Source organism: Tiliqua scincoides, chromosome 11, assembly GCF_035046505.1.
Source record: "Tiliqua scincoides isolate rTilSci1 chromosome 11, rTilSci1.hap2, whole genome shotgun sequence".
Classification (NCBI taxonomy): Eukaryota; Metazoa; Chordata; class Lepidosauria; order Squamata; family Scincidae; genus Tiliqua; species Tiliqua scincoides.
Window position 1 is genome coordinate 7280951 of NC_089831.1, and position 19830 is coordinate 7300780.

Below are 19830 nucleotides of genomic sequence, written 5' to 3' on the forward strand. Positions count from 1 at the left end.
GGCAACTGAGCTAGGTGCTGTGTGACCCAACTGAAAATGGCTTGCAACCCACCTAGTGGGTCGCAACCCACAATGAAAAACACTGCCCTAGAACATACACTGGAATCTCCTACAATGCACTGGGGTCTGTGCGAGGTATGTGGGGCTTCCTCAACCAATGAGCCAATGTGGAAAAGGTTTCATTAAGATAGAGTGAAAACTACTGACTTCAAAATCCTTCATGGTTGCTTCACTTGCTCACTGATGCTTGAACAAGGAAACCATCTGGGAGAGTGGAAGAAATCATCCACTGACCGTGCTAGTGGAATAAGATATGCAGCAGGGTGGCCTAGTGGGTAGATGCTGAAATGGATTCCTAGTTCCCAGTTCCTTATTTGTCTCAGAGACAAAAGGCTGCATAAGCATCCTGAACAGATTTTCAGGCCTTGGCATCCCAAAATAAGCTTTGGTGTATCACATATGATACATCACTGGAAGAGCATCGCCTACAAGCTGCAAAAGGTCTCAGGTTGTTTCACAGTGTTGTTTTTGCACGGAATATGTTGAAATGTGATGACACCAAGCAATGCAGACAAATATGCTCCAACCATAGGCCCAGGATCACCCCAAATAATACAGTCCCATGACTAGAAGATTGTCTTCTAAGAAGCACAGTAAAGTCATGTCTTGGGCACCAGGATGCAGGTCTCTTGTTGACTTGCGTGCTCCCTGGGGCATTTGGTGGGCCACTGTGAGATACAAGAAGTTGGACTAGATGGGCCTTTGGCCTGATTCAACGGGGCTCTTATTATGTTCTTATGTTCTTGCCCAAGGCTTTACTGTGCAGGACAATCCCAAATGCATTACTTCTGTTCCAGTAAAATCTAATTATGTACAAAAGAATAGCAGCTGTGTACCCTAAAATAATCTTGTGCCAACCCCAGATCATACACTGGCATGATCAGGAGGCTATTCTCTAATATCTTATTTTGGGGTGCAATTGAAAGAAAACCTGATTCTTTATTCAGTCTGCTCATGCAAGAATTTGTCTCTGCTATAACGAGTAAGGAACTGGGAACTAGGAGCCAATTTCCCCAACATCAAGTGGGCAGCGAAGAAGGAAACAGCCTGGCCCATGGTGATGGGTCTCTGCGAGTTCCAGAAACAAACTTGATGGCCTGCAAAGCCTGGAAGGCAGAGATTCAACTTCCCTCCAGCCCAGCTTGGAACTCAACCTGAAAAACCTGTGCTCCTTGCTAAAACCAGAACCAGTTTATACTGTGTTGTTTCTCTGTTGACTAGGTTTTGCCGCCGACAGAAGTCCCTAAACCCATCAAATCTCCCACGATTCAAGTCCTGGAGTACGGAGAGGCAGTGGCTCAGTACAACTTCAAAGGAGACCTGCCAGTGGAGCTGTCCTTTCGGAAGGTACCAGAGCAAAGCATTGGGGGAGGCCAAAGATCAGCGCAGATATGGATTCCAGCTCTGGATGGGGCCGGTGGCTGGTAGTGTAGCCAGAGCGGGGCTGGCGTGTAAGTGCAGCAGGTGCCTCAATGCGCCATGTAAGCAGTCCCTCCTACTTGCCATTGGAGCCATTTGGGACAGCGACAGTGTTGCGGCTCCTGTTGTACTTACTGCTACTTCTAGTGGCAGAAGGCTTCAGAATTTGCTCCTGTGCTCTTATGGGCGCATTCCTGTCTAACAGCTGTTGGATTATCTGCCTGTGATTCTCATAAACTAGGCTCTGAGACATTTTTTGGTGCCTCGGGCAGAAAATCCGAATGGCGTCTTGCATGGTGATAAAAATGTAACAAAGTCAATAATTTATAACCTTTTAACAGTAACTCCCCAAATCTGCTGCCAGAGGCAGGCTCTGCTCTTGCCTAATGGTAGAGCTGAGCATCTTTGGGCTGTTCATGTTCTATCCTGCCCCTTCCAAGAGAGAAAACTGCACCAAAGAATCTCATAGTTCATAGGCAGCCGAGTACCCTGACTGGACTGGGCAGTGCCGTGAGAACAGCAGCTCTGATTGGTTAGAGGACTGGAAGAGGTTCATTACTTGATTTGGATGTCCTTTCCTGTCCCCAAGGAACTGTTCAACATTGCTGTGTTTGCAGCCTCAGAACAATTTGATTTCAGTGAACAGCGCAATTAACAGGTGGCTTTTATTTACTGGAAGGAGGTGAAACTCTGGAGACTTGGAAGTCCACGGGGTCAGTCAAGACTGTTCCACATCTTGCATTTGTTCCTTGATATCTGCAAGGGATTGGTGCCAGACTCTCCCCCTCCCCCCGTGGATACCAATGCCCGGCGCCCAGCTCACAATCTCTTACCTGATAGTTGTGCTGGTCCCTCTGGAGGTCACGGCGACCTGCAGCCCACTCCACGGGCCTTCCCCAGCCTCTGAACACCTCCCAGACATGACCAGAAGCTACTTCCAGTCATGTCCAGGAGGCCCTCTGAGCCGGGGCTCAGTATCCGCAGATAAGGAGGGCATGCTGTACTTAGTTCCCCCGTGGAAGGTGCTTTTGTGTAGTAGAAGAATGTGAGACCTGGATTTGGACTGTAACATAAGATAGGCCACGTGAGTTTTTCAATCAGTGCTTGTCCAGGGCACGTGTACTGGAGAGCTGCACTGGCTTCCCAGCAGAAATAAAAACCTGTGCTCATCATCATTGCATGAGTTTCTCAAGTAACTCTAAACCCTGCAGTCTGAACAGCCTTGGGGTCTTTTGGTTTCCTCCTCCAGCAACAAATTGAATTTGTGGTTAAAAGGAGCTGTGTCCTTGTGTTTCAGGAGACCCTTCCTGTATGCCTGCAGATATTGTGCAGGATTAGCTGGGGGTGCTGTTGCCAAGTCTGGCTGGAGACTGAACTGGACAGACCTGAACGGGGACAGGACAATGGGTGGCTAGGCTGGAACAGCCTGCAGGTGCATCCAGATGGATCGGTTGTGTTGGGGGAGTTGGACTGTAGTCTTTCAACCGGCAGGCTTGCATTCCGCCTCAGGGCTCCCTTGTCTCCCCATCTGTGCTCACCTTTCTCTCTCTTTCTTCTTACGCAAGGGCGAACGCATCTGCCTGGTTCGCAGAGTGGATGGGAATTGGTACGAAGGCCGCATCTCCGGCACTAGCCGCCAGGGCATCTTCCCGGCCAGCTACGTGCAGGTGATGAAGGAGCCAAGAGTGAAGAACTCGGAGGAATTTCCTTCCTCCCCAAGCCTCCAGGCTTCCTCCAGCTCGCCCTCTCAGCTGCACTCGCCCAGCCTGGGCAGCAGGTGGCAGTCTGACACCTTGCCTTCAAGCCTGCAAGGCTCCCTGGGCACAGACAGACTCTCATCCTCGTCCAGCCACTCTGGAATTGGATTCACTTTTCCAGCGTCCCCAAAGCTGGAACACACTGAGGCTGTGCCTCACAGATCCCAGAGCTCGCCCAGAGCAGCCTCCTTCAGTCCCCAGAACCAGAGTCCAGCCAAAACTTCCAGCAGCAGCCCACAGCCTGCCCCATCTTTCCAGGCGCAAGACCCTGCTGCTCCCGCATTGGTGTCACAACCAAGAACTGTCTTCCCGCTTCAGGTGATTTGCTGTTTCATTCATGCACTTTCTTCCTCCATTCCCACTTGCAGCACTAGGGAACAGCTGCACCCTGGCTCTGTGGTGAGCTCAAAGCCGCCCGCCCTCCAGTGATTTGGCAGAGAGGGTAACACTGCACCCTTCTAAAGAAAGCAAGAATGAACCTTGATGCTGGCATACCCCTGGCCGCTCTGAAAGTCGGTTTGTGGTTAGAATAAATTGTGTAAACCAGAGAAATGAAGATTCAGTGGGCCCTCCTTATTATCTGTGGATTTGAATATACAGACTAGTGCCTGTATGGTCTGAAGCAGTGTTTCTCAAACTGGGGCCCACTAGGTGGGTCGTGAGCCAATTTCAGGTGGGTCCCCATTCATTTCAATATTTTTTAAAAATATATTACACTTGATGCTACCATGGTATGTGACTACATTTGGGGAAATGTTACAGACCTGTAATTTTAACAAGCTACTATGTATATTCTTTTAACAATGATAGTCAATGGGATTTACTCCTGGGTAAGTGTGGGTAGGATTGCACACACTAGGATTGTTAAAATGTTCCTGCTTGATGATGTCACTTCTGGTCATGACATCACTTCTGGTGGGTCTTGACAGATTCTCATTCTAAAAAGTGGGTCCCGGTGCTTAATGTGTGGGAACCACTGGTCTGAAGGCACCGTGGAGAGCAAGGTGAGGCTCCAGGACGTCAGAGGAGAGAGTGTCCACTTCAGCAGCACCCTTGACCCTACCTGTGGCAATTTGCACCAAAAACGATTGCCCTCCCATGGCCTGTGAAACCCCACTTTCTCAGCCAACAGCATGTTGAAATACTATCCGCTTGTTCAGAGTAATTCATGAGAATAAGACGGAGTAATTATATAAGCAAATGTGCCAGGCTTGTCCTGTTTATTCCTAGTTTCTGCTGAGTGTGCCTTTCTTGGGATCATGGAGTTAGCAAGCATTTTGAGTTGCTTTCCTCTCCCTCTCCTGTTCATTGAAGCTGGTGTGCCTATATTTTTATTGAGATTAATTGCACCCCACATTCCAGGGGCGCAGAATATGGTGCCACCCCTAAGGGGTTTCCTTGTTGGACCTTCTGTGTCTGCTCCTGCTAGTTCCCAGTGTTTAGACACCTGTTCCATTCTTGCACCTCTGCCTTACTTCCCGGCTCAAGCAGCTCACTGTGTCCTCACTACGGCCTCTCTTTTTGCTTGTCTGCAGAGAGCGACCCTCGAGACAGCCACTCCTCCAGCTTCCCAGCCGCGCAGCCCCGGGCAGGCCTCCGAAGCTCCCCCGTCCACCATCCAGTGGACCCCGTAAGTGAGGCCCATTTCTAATGGCGGGGAAGTGCAGTCGGGAAAAAGCCCGCTAAAGCTGGCAGCCGGCCAGGCCGTCCATTGCGGTGAAGTGACCCGTGGGGAGGGCTGGCTGCAGACGGCCCCCCAGGGTGCCAGACTGGGACAGTGCCTGGATTGTTGGACAGAACAAGGGGCTTTTTCACTGGGGCTCGTTCGCTGCGCAAGGAAGCGGAAGCCACTGGCTGCCGTACCTGTGCCCTGATCAAGGCTTTGCCAGCATTGCAAAGCCTTTGTGGAGCGGCTGAGACAACTCAGCCTTTCTGGGCTGAAGTGCATCTCCCCTTCCCCCAAGATGTCAGGGAGGGAAGGACAAGAAGGAGAGGGCGGCAGCCAGACTGTGCGCACATTCCATTTCCATATGCAAAGCGCACTTCAGCTCTGCTGCTCTGTGCGGCCTGCCGAGTGGAGCCATGGAACAAAAATCCCCCCTCTTTATTGTTTCCGTTTTTTAAACGCTCACCCTCTGGACTCAAGTGGAAAATGGTCTTATGAATCTTGAAGTCAGTTCTGTAAAAGGAGGCTGTTGTCACTAACTCAATTGTCCTTTGCAGATATCAGGCTCTTTACCAGTACAGACCCCAGAATGAGGATGAGCTGGAACTTCGAGAAGGGGACCGCGTGGATGTAATGCAGCAGTGTGATGATGGCTGGTTTGTGGGTATGTCTGCATTGAGGAAGAACGGGGGGGTATTCAAGGGTGAGATCCAAGGGTGCTTCTCCAGCATCCTTGCCATGCACCTGGAGGCATTCCTAGTTAAGAAAAAAGACAAAAGGAAATATTTCTTTACCCAGCGTGTAATTAGTCTGTGGAACTCCTTGCCACAGGATGTGGTGATGGCATCTGGCCTAGCTGCCTTGGAAAGGGAACTGGACAGATTTCTGGAGGAAAAATCCACCACAGGTTACAAGCCGTGATGGGTCTGTGCAACCTCCTGATTTTAGAAGTGGGTTACTTCAGAATGCCAGATGCAAGGAAGGGCACCAGGATGCAGGTCTCTTGTTGTCTTATGTGCTCCCCGAGGCATCTAGTGGGCCACTGTGAGATACAGAAAGCTGGACTAGGTGGGCCTTTAGCCTGATCCAGCAGGGCTCTTCGGATGTTCTTATGTTAACCTAAGGAAAGGAAACACACACTATTCACAGACCAGGCACCAAATTAAATCTCCCTTATGGGTGGCAGAATCATTATGCAGATAAGGGGGAGCTGTGATGCTCTCCCGCCTCTATAGCGCAAGCTGCGTTTGTCTAGCGTTGCTTACCGCTCAAGGATCCACGTTCAGTAGAAAACAGTTGTATGAATGTTACAGTTACATAAAAGGAATGTGACCGGCAATCAGGCTGCATGGAGCTAAGGCCCCTTGGCGTTCCCCTTCTTTGGTATGCAGAATAGGGTGAGTTCCTGCCCACCAAATCGTGCCTTGAGTAGCAAGGACTTCTTGAGACTCTCCCAGAAGCAGAGGGAAGGGAGTGCTGGAGAGAGCCATGAAACCAGGTCCTGGGAGGAAACTAGTGGTCTAGTAAGTGGCGCTAGCATAGCTACAGGGGTGGCAGCACAGTAAGTATTGCAGGCGCCGCAGTGTGTCATGTTTCTGGCCCCTCCTACTTGCCGTCAGAGCCATTCTGGGCAGCCTAGCCAACTGTGTTGCCAGGACTGCCCCGAATGACTCTGATGGCGAGTGGGAGGGGTTGGTTGTATGGCATGTTGCAGTGACTGTAATACGTTCTGCGCCACCACCCCTGTACTTACACTACTGGTCAGCGGCTACTTTGGAACCCAATATTTATCCCAAGGGGCTTGCTCTACCCCTTCCAAGAGAGAATTTCTACTGCCGGGTGGGCAATCTTGAACGGTGTCCCCTCATCATGTGCACTTTTTTCCTTCTCCAGGAATATCCAGAAGAACGCAAAAATTTGGCACTTTCCCTGGGAATTACGTGGCACCAGTGTGACTGCCCCTCAGCCAACCCATATTCACCAAGCAGAATCAGAATCACTTGCTCTTGTATCCAGTTTCCTTGAAGAGCTGGCCTGAAAACTGTAGTCAAGGAGCAGAAGGAGGAGGTGGTGATGTGCAAGTCAGCCTGGACTCCTAAGGGAGTGTCCAGCTGTTCCTTGACCACTGTCTTCCAGTTCTGGGCCAGGTTCTATGCCTGGGGTGATTGCAGCCTCATTCCTCATTCTCTGGTATTCATGAAACAGCAGTCTTTCCATGACAGAGTCTTGACCCGAGCAAGCACTGCAGATATCTTCTGGACTTTGGCCACTGTCCCGGCTGAACATTCAACCTTATGAACAAAACTGGAGTCTTGTCTGTTGGCTCTCACAGCAGCAGTGGAAGGAAGCCGGCTGTGATGAGATGACGGTCCCATATCATGTCTCTCATCCAGAAAAAATCCCTAGAATGCACTAGGCACTGCATCAGTGTTCGGAGATTCCACAAGTAAGCAACAGCCTAGCTACAGTTGCTGTGATCTGAACCTGTGCACTTTTTCCCCATGCCCCATGGGAGTTCCTGGACCCTCCCCAGTGCAAGGCTGGACCACTGACTGTATGTAGGAACTGTGTGCAATGAGAGTCCCTTCATGGTCACCCGGTGTCCGCACTTTTGTACTTTGCTTAATTATCCTTGAAGTTTAGCCTGCTGAATTTGGGCTGAATAACCCCGTCCGTCTGACTCATTTTGTGATCTAAGTAACTTGCAATCATTCCCCTTTCCCCCTGAATCCTAAGAGTGAATGCACATTTTTTTTTTTTTTCATTTTACACAACAAGGGGTGGGCAAAATATTTAAGGAGTTTCCTACTGCTGGGGAATTCCTTCTGCTAAAATTCTCCTTCTCTAATCGGAGCACTTGTGGCAAAGGGTTTAATTTAATATTGATCCTGATCAGGGGTTATGGGAGGGAGGAAAAGAAGGAGCACCCACCTTACGGTTACCAATTTCTTTGCTAATAGAGCTTCAAGCAAGAAATAATGGAGGAGGTTCTCTGTTGCTGTGTTTGCACAAGTCCTGCTTGCCCACAGCTGCTCTCCAAAGATGCGTCTCAATCCTGCCCTCAGCTGCAGGAGCCAGGAAGAACAGGGGCACTGCAGGGCCCCCTCCTCTCATAGAAGTTATTGGCCTGACTGCATTGCCTCTTTCCGGCCCTTGATCTTCTCATTCCGATGGTCCCCTTTCACCTCCAGAATTCGGGGTCAAGACCAGCCAGAGAATTGGTTGTGATCAGCTATCCTCTCTTGCTATAGCTGGCCTTGTTCTCTAGTCTGTGAAGTGTGCAGCTGATGAGGGACAGGGAGGAGGAGGAAGAGAGAGGGAGATTGTGTTGGGCCAAGATCACAGGGACATCTGTGCCCACTGCAGCCTTGCACATTGTGCTAAGAGTGCTTGCTTCCATGCTGCAGCTAGTCTGCTCTGCTACGCAGATCCAGCTACTGGAGAGAGAACTTGCAGGTTGAGACTGGCCCTGCGTCTCTTCCCTGTGTAAACAAGAGCTTCCCTTTTTAAAAAAAGATATGGTTTAGCAGCTTGCAGGTTGAGACTCGGCCACGCATCTCAGCGGTTTTTAAACATTCTCCCTTCAAGGTACCCTTTTCTGCTGACACACCTCATGTTCTGGGGCACATCACAGAGTGCGTGTTCCAGGTGGAGCACTGGAGGCATTGCTGTCATCTTGCACAGACTGAGCGCAAAGCCCTTCTGGTGCAGCCCAGTGGTTGCATGTCTGCAGGGGGGCAGGTGAGCTGTCTCTTGGGAACTTGTCTGCCATTGCTCATCAGTGACTTCTGATAAGTTTCTGAAGAACCCTAGGATGCCCCCCAAAAACACAGTTTGAAAACCATTGATCAAGCCTGTTGGGTGAAGTGGGTATGTCCCAGTCTTACATACACTATGTCAGTAATCCCCAAACTTAGCCGTGATGGCACAAAGCTTGGCACCCAGAAGTAGTGATGACATGTGATGCAATGATGTCACCTTTGCATCCAGGTTCAAGACGACGACCAGGTGAGTGGGCGACCTTTTCGGGCACCAGAAAATCTCATGCAGAAGCTCTGCCTGCCAAGCCAAGCCTCTGCTCCACAGTCTTTGGGGTCTTGTCGCGGTCTTGCTGTCGGGTGGTGAGCATCCCACGCCATCCCTGAGTACTCGCTGCGCTGCCCCACAGCACCACACCTTACAGTATGGGAACCACTGCACAGTATGCCCTGAGCTATATGGGCACCATTAGAATCAGTCAACTTGTATGTATGCAAGGTGGTCCTTGGACTGTTCACAATGAGAAAAGAGGACTTCTTTATGTGATTGCCTGTACAGCCTCTCCTGTCAATAAAACATCACCACTATGAAACCATTAACCAGATCTGCCTCTGAATGTTAGCAGGAGGCACCCCTGTCATGAAGCAAGGAGAAGCAGCCTGCTTCAGATAACTGATTTGGGGTGATGCTGAGAGCCCTGGGGCAACACTATGCGCTGGTCCCCATGCAGCACTCCCTGATATCCATTGGACACTACTGCTGCTTCTGGTATTGAAGGTTCAGGGGTGGCCCAGTCAGGTAAGCCCTCAGCCAGTGCCCAACCTGGTAGACCCCTGATATCCCAGGTGGCAGAAAGGAGGCACACAGACAGGTGGCTCTTGTATGAGGCCTAGGAATACAGGGAAGTGCAGCTCCTTTACACTTCAATAGGGTTTGTACAGGAGAACTCCGTCTAGGGGATTGTGTACCACACCTGAATTGGTTGTGGGTGCCATTTGGATTTTCTGACTCAGGCACAAGCATGAAAGATTGATGCTCATAACCTCTCAGTCTTTGAAAGGAAGAGCTAAGGCATCCCCAGTGGCAGTGGTGACAACACACTGTCTTAACACATGGACTTTGAAAATCACGAGCACATCACTGAAGGTAGTCCCAAACCCTGAGATTCCCTGTAGCTCTAAAGATCAAACTGCTATGTTCCTCCTCCAAGGAAGATCAGCTGTGGCCTCTTTTCAGGTGGGAGAGAAGTGTGCTCTGCAGTTTGGTCTGCAAGGTTGAGAAGACCCACTCCAATTCTGTTGTGAGCAGAGGTGTTAAATGGTTTTATTTAGCTTGCTCAGAAGTAAACCCATTGTGTTCATTAAGACTTAGGATGTAAGCTTGCTCACGGAAAGCGAACACCTCTGAGAACCATCATGCGAGTTAAGCATACAAAATATTTGTATGAAAAATAAAGTGAACAAATGTCCACTTTTTAATTTTTGGCTTGTTCATGTTTTGCATAACTTGCAAACATTTTGAAACTTGGGGGAGTTTTGTTTATTGGTCGGGGGGAAAAACATAGTCTTGGAAGGAGTCCATGTCGTAGCTTAGAGAGGTGCAAAGCATTAAGTCCTCCAGGGAGCCTCACCACAGTGCGCTGGCTGGTCTTCCCCCTCCCCTTCTGAGCCATTCCAGGTAGGGGGAGCAAAACAGAGGTGTACACTAGAACCTTGCTCTTATCCATGGAGCTGATCCCTGGTTAAAACATGCACACAGACAGAGCGGAGCAGTTTGTGTTTCAATCCCAGAGCGTACACAGAGATTAGTATGGAAGTTGCTTTCAAGCAGCACAGAGTTATTGGCTGGCTTTTTTTGCCATGGCTTTGTCACACAGCCCCAGTCATTTTAGAGCCCAACTGATGTTTATTGATGATCTCAGCGGACAGAGGGAATTAGGCTCCAACACAAGACAAAGAGCTTCTCTTCAGCTGCAGACATGCCTCCAAGCCTTTTTTTTAGAAGTACCCATGCATTGGGGGGGTGGGGGGCTGTGATCTTTCTAGGCTGCCATTTAGGAAGCAGTGTCTCTCTTGCCCTAGGTGCTTCATTCCCCATTAGAGCAACCTCTGGCCAGTTCACTGATTGCATGCACCGAAGGACTATCCTTATAAACAACTCACAATCCAATCCTATTTGGTGCTAGTGCAGTGAAGCCGCTGGGCCCATGCTGTGTCCAGCACTGAAACTGAGCAGGCCAGTGTCTCCTTGGGGTAAAGGAACATTTGTCCCCTTACCCCTTGTAGAGCTCCAGCCTGCTCAAGGGGGCTACTTGGATCTGCACCAGCTACATCGCTGGAGCAGAACTGAGTAGCCCTGCTTTTAGGCGCAGGACAGGCCTCATCCACTATCTCCCCTCTGGGTCTGAACTGCCTCCTACCCACCCTGAAACCCTCCCTCCCCACCTCTGTTCTGCTTCCTCCTGCCCCTCCACTGCCCAGCACATTATTTACCTGGGCCAGAGGCCATTGGACTGTATGAAGTGCCCATGGGACCTGGGTGACTAGATGTCATTACCTCAAAAGAGGACAAGGCACTCCAAAATGTAGAACATCCAAGGAAAATGTAGGACTTGACAAAATAAAAGTCAAAAACACTTGTATATTGATTTCATGTGGTTAATTTAAACACTTAATTCATTAAGTGTTAATTCATGTGGGGATAAGACTAGGCCCTCAGTTTGGCTGTACTTGTCCTGAGAGGCGACTAAACAGCCACCGGGTAGATGGGACTCGATAGCCTGGGAAGGCAGCTCATCTGAGAGAAGGAAAACTCTGATCCCAAACCTCCACTGCCTTGTGGCTACATCCAGTTGTGGAAAAGGCTTCAGGAGTCAACCTCGAGGCAAAATCCGGAGCCGGAGTCCCTGAGGCAGTTCATGGCTGAACACAGTCATGTTCTGGCAACTCCTGCGACGCCGCTGGAACCAACCGTATTGGCCTCTGCCTTTCCATTGGACCATTTCAGCGACATGGAGAGGGGGGATTTGCTGCATGGGAAACAGTATATCCTCCATATCTGCTTTACCCAGGCTTCGTGCACTGGAGAGGACACTCTGTTCCAGAACCACCATTCAGAGTGTGACACCATAGTCTTCCAAGACTGAAGGATGCCAACAATCAATTTAAACACTATATCATTATTAAATTTAAAACTATATTACATGTAATTTATTACATATAATTTGTTATTTACAAGAAGGCTATGCACTGCCTGCAGGGGCCAGCTCACAGGGTAAAGGAAGACATTTATTTTCCAGGACACGGTTAAAAAAGAGGACATCTGGTCACCCTGCATGGGATGGTGCAGCCTTTCCACTAGCACTGCTTACTCTCTGAGCACATTACAGCTCTTTTACTACACCCAGTGACTGCTGTGCCAGTGCTCAGCCTCAATAAGATCAGGTTGTAAATAGGCCTATTGCTGAGGCATTTGTGTTCCTGTTTTTCTGTGTCAACACTGCAATGGCTATGCTATGAAGTGAGAGCCCACCTGGCTCAGGTGTGGAGTACACCTTTGCAGGTGGCTGATCCCAGCTTCAACCCACCACATCTTCAAAGAATCTCAGCTCACTGGGCTAGGAAAAAAAACTCCTTGACTGTGATCCCAAAGAGCCAGTGTTGGTTCTGGGCAATGTGGACAAACAGCCTATGGTAAAAAATATGGTAAAAAGAATTGCCGCCAATGTTTGTTGTTCTTAAAAACACACTGTTTGTTTTGCAATTTGACTGTCTGCAAGGGGGCCTTTTGGCTTTGCTGAATCTTGCTCCTGCCCATCGCACACCTGGAATTTTCAAAGCCTGCACATGAAAGAACTGGAATAGGGGGAAGCAATGCTTTCTGCAAGGAAGCTAGCTGAAAATCATCATTGTTGTTGTAGAGCATGGGAGGTGCTGTACCACACCCAGCCTTGCCCAGAGACAAGACCTTGGTTCTCTCCATAAGTCCCACTATAGACCAGAGGATTCATCACACCATAGCAGGGCATTAATAGGCGTACACCTGTACTACAATCAGGCCAGACTCTTAGCGAGCCCAGTGGGGTTAGCATTCTCTCTCTGACAATTTGCAAGCCCTGCCTTGCCAGAAAGTATATGCAGTGAACTCTTGATTTAATGGGCTAATGGGGAGACAGAGTGTCTGTTAATGCCAAAAAGCCCATTAAAGCCACTTGTATGCATGCTCTGTCATAAATGCACACACATGCACAATATGTATTTGATTAGGTTTTGAAGAAGCAGACAAGATCCGTGCTTCCAAAGTCTATTAAACGGAGGTCCAATAAATCAAGGGCTCCCCGTAACATAATAGCACAGGAGATGAGCAAAGTGGTCCATTCCCAGGTGAGTCTGAACTCAGATGTATATAAGATGAAGTTAATTTCTTCTGTCAAAGAAGAACCCCCAACATACCTGTCAACATTTCACCAATTAAAATAGGCAGGAGTGAAGTCAAGGGGTGGGTGGGCAGGCAGGCAGGCGGGTGAGGGGAGTAGAGCTCCTGCTGCAGCAGCAGCAATGTCATCCAAAAGAGTGCTCAGATGCTTTCTTTGAAAACATATTTCAAAATGACCTTGGCTGAAAAGAAACATCTGGCTTAGCAGAAGGCAAAATGGAAAATCTCCCAAGGGGCATATGTTAATGTCTTAGGGCCAAATTCTATCCAACTTGCCAGCCCTGGTGTAGCTGTGCCAGTGGGGTTTGCACTGCATCCTGAAGTGGGAGGGTCATTATGGAGACCTCCACAAGGTTTGGGAACATTTGTTCCCTCTCCTAGGGGCTGCACTGCAGCTGCACTGGGGCTGGAAAGTTGGATAGGATTGGGCCCTCAAACTCTAGGGGCCATCATCTTTCCCAACAACATACTTGTCAATATACCTGCCTAACAACATACTTTTATTTTTATCTGGGATATTTTTTCGCTCATTTTTATCCATTTGTTTTGAAAGTACAGTATTGCAACCCACTCCAAGAGTCTGGAATGAAATGAATTAGCCCTCTGAATGAAGTGTTATAAGGTCCCTACTTTGTGTGGAAGAACACACACCCTAATGAAGGGTTTCGTTATAGGCAGGAAAAGCAAACACTCTAATGAAACATTTTACACTGGATGTTTTTGTTGTTGCATCATCTTTGTGGGGTGTGTCTATTTTGATTTTTGTTGTTGGATATAGCCTTAGTGGGGTGTGACTCTGTAGGGGGGGTATCATCAAAGGTTCCTGCACTGCAGAATTTACCATGACACCACCCAAACTAGACACGTGCTATCGGTATCCCCCACAATTACTGCACAGTGCATAAATCTCTACAACACTGTTATTCTTGACTCTGCAACAGCCTGTTCTCTACAGATGGAACCATCAAAAGGAGTTTGTTGTCCTCTGACTAAAGATATACAAGGACAACAGACTTGTCCTACAGTTGGTAATCAACAATTCTTAAATACATCTCGGCAGATGTAGAAAGCGAACTGGCAGTCTGTGCATATTTGGATGCATGTGCACTACAGACAAGATTGCAGCCTGTTCCCCCACCCGCCCAGAGAATTAACCACCCCTTGGAGGTTCATCCAAGGGGGCTGATCCCTGAAGAACAACTCCAGCAACTCTTGTGCCAACAGGCCAATAAGACAAACATAAGCAAAACAGGAACAGGGATTTACAAAGGTTCAAAGATCAGAAAATAGTGGCTGTCCCTCGTGAATAACGGCAGTGAGAGGGAGTTCACAGATTGAGGGCCAGATGACAGAAATTCATGGAGGACATATCTATCAATCAGTGATTAATACCTGGCTACCTGGCTACCTCCTGGTTCAGCAACAGAATATATCAGGGAGCAGTGCTGGCAGACTAGCTGGTGGGGGTGACATTTGGTGCCCTGTCAAACACTCACCCAGCCTCTGATCTACCTTCAAACTCCCTAAATTTTGCTTGCATTCTCCAAATGCTATGAAATGTTTGCTCAATTACTGAGATTTTTTTTTAAAGTATGGGAGGTAGTTAAATTTTGCAAAGAAAATCACTAAGGATGGTTCAAGGCACATGCCATGGATAATGAGAATACAGAGATCAGCTGTTGGTATTCAAAATCTCATTATCCTGAACACCTTTTAAAAAAATGGGATAAATTAGAATCCACTCTGGAAGTTTCCTCCTTTTGACCTCTGTAATTTATGACAATCCTCCTTCACAAAGCAGAGCTTTTAGGCAGAGAGGTATAATGAGATTTGCACTGTAATTTGTAGTACAAATATTTTATCATCCAAATAAGTGATTAAATTTGTGGGGGAGGGGGTTCAATGCTTTCCTCCTTGTTTTCGTTCTTTAGGTTAGTTTTTCTAAGACTGCAATCCACGGCACACTGACTAGGGAGTAAGCCCAAAGAACTCAGTGGACCTGCTTCTGAGTAAACAGAAACCAGATCAGGCTGCCTAGTTTATTTTAATTAAAGTGGAGTGTTGCAGGTTGAATTCAAATGCTGGAAAACTTAAAAGCTGAATAAAAATATCTCCCATGCATAAACTTTTCCGATGTATCAATCATTACGGTATGTTGCCAACTTTTGCCTGGCAAAATTCTGGCACCTGAGACTTGGGCGTGAGTCACACAGGGAGATTTACTTCCAGGAAAATATGCATGGGAATGCCATGCGGGGTGTGTGTATGACAACAATGTGATTTAGGGTGCAAACCTAATCAACTTTCTAACACTGGCATAGCTGTGCCAGTGGGGCATGTGCTGCATCCTGCAGTTGGGGGGCAGTCGCAGAGGCCTCCTCAAGGTAAGGCAATGTTTATTTTCTTACCTCGGAGTTGCATTTCTTTATGTCAGTGCTGGAAAGTTGGTTAGGATTGTGGCCATAGATTAATAAAATAATGCATATTGTGGAAACACAGAAAAAAGAGACATTTTCTCTCCCCATAAGGGTCAGAACAAGACCTGATGGGAAATCTTTGAGTGGGACCTCCCTCTGTTTAAAAATATATATTATAAGAGCAGGTATGGGTGTGAATAGATTGGCACCACAGAGATGAGGGAAAGTGGTGTAATCTTCCCTGTACTATTTTCCCAGTTAAAATTGACTCCCCCCCCCCCCCAAAAAAAGCTGTTTTTTGTTCCATGGGGGAAACATACAGGTACTGTATTCAAGATACACCACCATGCAAAAAAACCACTTCGGCATGGGGTGCTTTTAGTGGGGAACACAGCATGGGGAACGAGTTGAAACTCCTTTCCACAGTGCTGTGGCTTCAATTGGATTCACGTGGTAATATCATATACAATTTAGCCTCAAGACAGCTTTGGAAGATGAAGAGAGGCATTCACGGAGGAGGCCAGGTCTGTCGCTAAGTGGAGCCTCCATGTTCAGGCAAAGCATACCTCTAGCCACTGGCGTCGCTAGGGGGTGTGGGGGGTGCGTGCCGCACGGGGTGACACGCGGGGGGGGGGGTGTGACTGCTAACTTTGCAGTGTTAGGAGCTACTGCATCGTGCCATACACCGTTGGATGCAGAATGGCCAGCGGAGTGCAGGGCAAAAAACAGAATTGAAATTGCCCTTCGTTCAAAAGTTATGGACAAAAAACTGGAAGGAAAAAATGCATGGAGCCCTATGGAAAGTAAAAGTGAGCCATAGCGCGTGTTTACTCGCGAGTAGGCGTACTTGCCATAGTCTGTCGGAAAGGGCAGGCTGAGAGGAATCCAACGACACCAAAACGGTCCCGATCCAATGAATGCAGCGCCCAAAAAACACCCGAGAAGCTCCCCCTCCCAGGAGTCTGAGCCCCAAACAAAACCATGTGGTCGCGTTTACTCGCAAGTAGGTGGACTTGCCTTTGTCGAGGCAGGCTGAGAGGCTCCAAGAACGTCAGAATGGTCCTGATCCAGTGAATGCAGCCCCCAAAAACCCGGAGAAGGAGGTCCCCCCTCCCAGCTGCGAGTCTATGGAGTTCTATGGAAAGTGAAGCAGCCTCACGTCGTGTTTACTCACGAGTAGGCAGACATGCCTTGGCTGGTGGTCAGGTCAGGCAAAGGGGAATGTGAGGACACTGGAATGGTCCCGATCCATGGAGCTGGAGCGCAACAAATGCTCCAGAAGGCAGCCCCCCCCCCCACTAAAAAGGACAAAAAGGTGGCTTGAACCGGTAAGGTGAAGTTTTCTATTTTGCATTTGCAAAGCCAGGAGGGTCTTTATCCTGATATGCTTGAAATAGAAGAACTTTAAACTGGGCACTGGGGAGGGCTGGAAATCTCACTGATTCTTTTTGGGGGGTTGTTAATGCAGGCAGACTACAGAGTAAACCCCATTGACCACTATGGGACTTACTTCTGAGTAGACATGCATAGGCTTGAACTCACAGGCTGCAATCCTACCCACACTTTCCTGAGAGTGAGCCCCATTGACCACTATGGGACTTACTTCAGAGTAGACATGCATAGGATTGGGCTCACAGGCTGCAATCCTACCCATTCTTTCCTGAGAGTAAGCCCCATTGACCACTATGGGACTTACTTCAGAGTAGGCAGGCATAGGATTGGGCTGTTAGACTAGTGTTCTTCAACCTGTGGGTCATGACCCCAATGGAGTTGCGAAACCTCATTTGGGGGTCACAGCAACCTTTCAAAGCCTGTGCAAGAGAGGGCTTGGATCCAACCCAGTCATGGCACTGCCTTCTCAAAACTGAGTTCAAGGGAGGGCACCAGGATGAGGTCTCTTGTTATCTGGTGTGCTCCCTGGGGCATTTGGTGAGCCGCTGTGAGATACAGGAAGCTGGACTAGATGGGCCTATGGCCTGATCCAGTGGGGCTGTTCTTATGTTCTTAACTACAATTCCCAGGAAGCCTTGCAGGTCTCTTGTTATCTGGTGTGCTCCCTGGGGCATTTGGTGGGCGGCTGTGAGATACAGGAAGCTGGACTAGATGGGCCTATGGCCTGATCCAGTGGGGCTGTTCTTATGTTCTTATGTTGATATAATCCTGCACAGCCCCTTCTTGCTATCTTGCTCTGCAGCTCCTTAGGCCAGCCCTGCTCAAGCTGCTACCTCACAGGGTTGTTGTGAAGACACAAGATGTAGGGGGAAATGGGGTGAACAGGAGCAGGGGTGGGTGGTGATGGGTGTAGGGGTGAGCAGATCAGGTGCCAGGAAAGGGCGGGATTGGCAGCGGGTCCCCAGTCTCAGGGGATGGTGGGCTGTGGCATGAAAAAGGTTGAAGACTGCTGAGTTCAACTATCAGCAATTTTCAACCTTTTTCATATCACGGCACACCATCAAGTTTTGGACAATCAGCAAGGCACACCACGCTGCCAGTGGAGGTGGGGGGCTCCCATCCCCATTGGCCCTTCTAATAAATGACGTCCCCCAAATCCCTGTGGCACACCTGCGGACCACTCTGGTGCACAATGGTTGAAAACGACCAATCTAGTCGAAGGGACTTGCAGTAAGCGATGACCGTCACCTTGTGTCATGCTGTGGGGTGGGGAAGGGTCTTTCCCAGATGCATCTTGTTGGAAACATGCAGGTTTACTCAGAAGTAAGACTCCCTGGGAGTAATGAGAGTCTCCAGCAAGGGGCCACATCAGGAGAGTGGAGGGTGCAACCAGGGTGGTCTTCTTTCTGACCACTGGTAGGCTACCAGTGGTAGCCACTGAGGTCACCTCGGGGCGTGGTGCAGGCTGGAAAGTCAGTGAATGACACTACCCCGGCAGAGGGTGCAGGGAGGGTGATGCGCCTGCAGGCGGCGCTGGTCTGCCGCTTTCGCCCCCCTCGCGCAGGCTGTTCCAATAGCGCAATTAGCGAGCCGCCCGGGAAGGGGACGGAGCTCAGCTGGGAGGCAGCTGGAGAGGCGCTGCGCTTCTGTTGCAGCTCCAGTGCGCGGAGCGGAGGCTGCTCAGTGCGCCTGGCTGAGCTCTGCGCTGACCCAGCCCGGCAGTTCTACCCAGCTCATCGCTGCCTCTCCCCCTCTCCAAGGGCGGCTACTCCGGAGTGACTCCGAAAAGCCAGCGGAAGGCTCTGGATTTGAGGTAAGCGCGCTCTGGGGTAGGTAGGGGGAGGCTCAGAGCCCCATCCTAGCCAGGTCTACTCAGAAGTAAGTCCCATTATAGTCAATGGGGCTTACTCCCAGAAAAGTGTGGGTAGGTTTGTAGCCTCAAAACCCTGGACTTAAGCCTGCTTTTGCTCTGGAGCCAAGTAACCTCTAAACTCTAGCCCAAACTTTTTGGCACCGGGACCCACTTTTTTTGAGCAACTTTCTATTGGGACCCACCTAGGTTTGCCAGACTTTAAAAAAAGGAGATCTAGAAAGAAATAATATTTTATTTCTAATAACCAGAAAAAAGAGCCTCCAGCATTGGTCTCCCTAGTTTGCAAACCTCAGGATCTCAGCTCCTTGCAGGTTGGATAGCAGCAACCTTGCAAACTGCAGGAGCTGAGCTCTTTGCAGGGTAATTTGCAGCTATAGTCTCTGATTTTTGAATAGCCTCAAGGCTTGAGGCACAACTTTTCATCGCCCTTTGGCAATCCACCAAAAATTAGGTCATGACCCACCAGCGGGTCCTGACCCTCAGTTTGGGAGCCACTGCTCTAGGAAGATTTTCTTCTCTTCTCTCCCCCCCCCCCCATATAATTGCATTGATGAAGTCCTTCTTATATCTGTGTGTGCATCTGGAGTAAAATCAGGACAAGTAATGGGAGGGGGGTGCACTGATGTTATCTTTGCCCACACTTGGCAGAAATAGATGTGTTTTGTGATGGCCCCGATTCCTTGGTGCTCCTTCTGTGGGAAGGTTTGCAGGACACGCAGTCTCTCCTCTCTAGCTTACCTTTGTAACTGTGCCTTCAGCTATCAAAGGTGTGATTTAGGCTTATTCGGACACTTGATTTTAATTGTAGCACTCTTGGGTTAGAGGTCAGTATTTCTTGGTTGTATTTTTCTGGATGATGGCTTTGAAGTGTAATTGTGGGTTCTTTCATTTATTAGTTACATGTTTATCCTTTCCTTCCTCTGAGGAGTTCAGAGTAGCATGTATGAGTGTTTTCTTTCCTGCGTCACCTGATAGTACACTTACAACGGCCCTGTGAGGTAGGATAGTCAGAGAGACAGTCTGGCTCAAAGTTGTCAAGTGAACTTCATGGGC

At 49.0% G+C, this 19830-nt stretch overlaps 2 protein-coding genes across 3 annotated transcripts in view; both read left to right on the forward strand.

Annotated features, from left to right (window-relative positions):
* Nucleotides 1-9260, forward strand: part of SORBS3 (sorbin and SH3 domain containing 3) — a 75261-nt gene extending 66001 nt beyond the window's left edge. For both annotated transcript variants that reach the window (XM_066639601.1, XM_066639602.1), the window contains exons 17-21: nt 1282-1407; nt 3045-3554; nt 4772-4866; nt 5460-5566; nt 6796-9260. In XM_066639601.1, the coding sequence (XP_066495698.1) occupies nt 1282-1407; nt 3045-3554; nt 4772-4866; nt 5460-5566; nt 6796-6857 (900 nt within the window). In that variant the 3' untranslated portion in view covers nt 6858-9260. The remainder of the gene's footprint in view (nt 1-1281; nt 1408-3044; nt 3555-4771; nt 4867-5459; nt 5567-6795) is intronic.
* Nucleotides 9261-18623: 9363 nt separating this feature from the next.
* Nucleotides 18624-19830, forward strand: part of PDLIM2 (PDZ and LIM domain 2) — a 62565-nt gene continuing 61358 nt past the window's right edge. The window contains exon 1 of the mRNA XM_066639603.1: nt 18624-18717. The gene's annotated coding sequence lies outside the window, so the exon portion shown is untranslated. The remainder of the gene's footprint in view (nt 18718-19830) is intronic.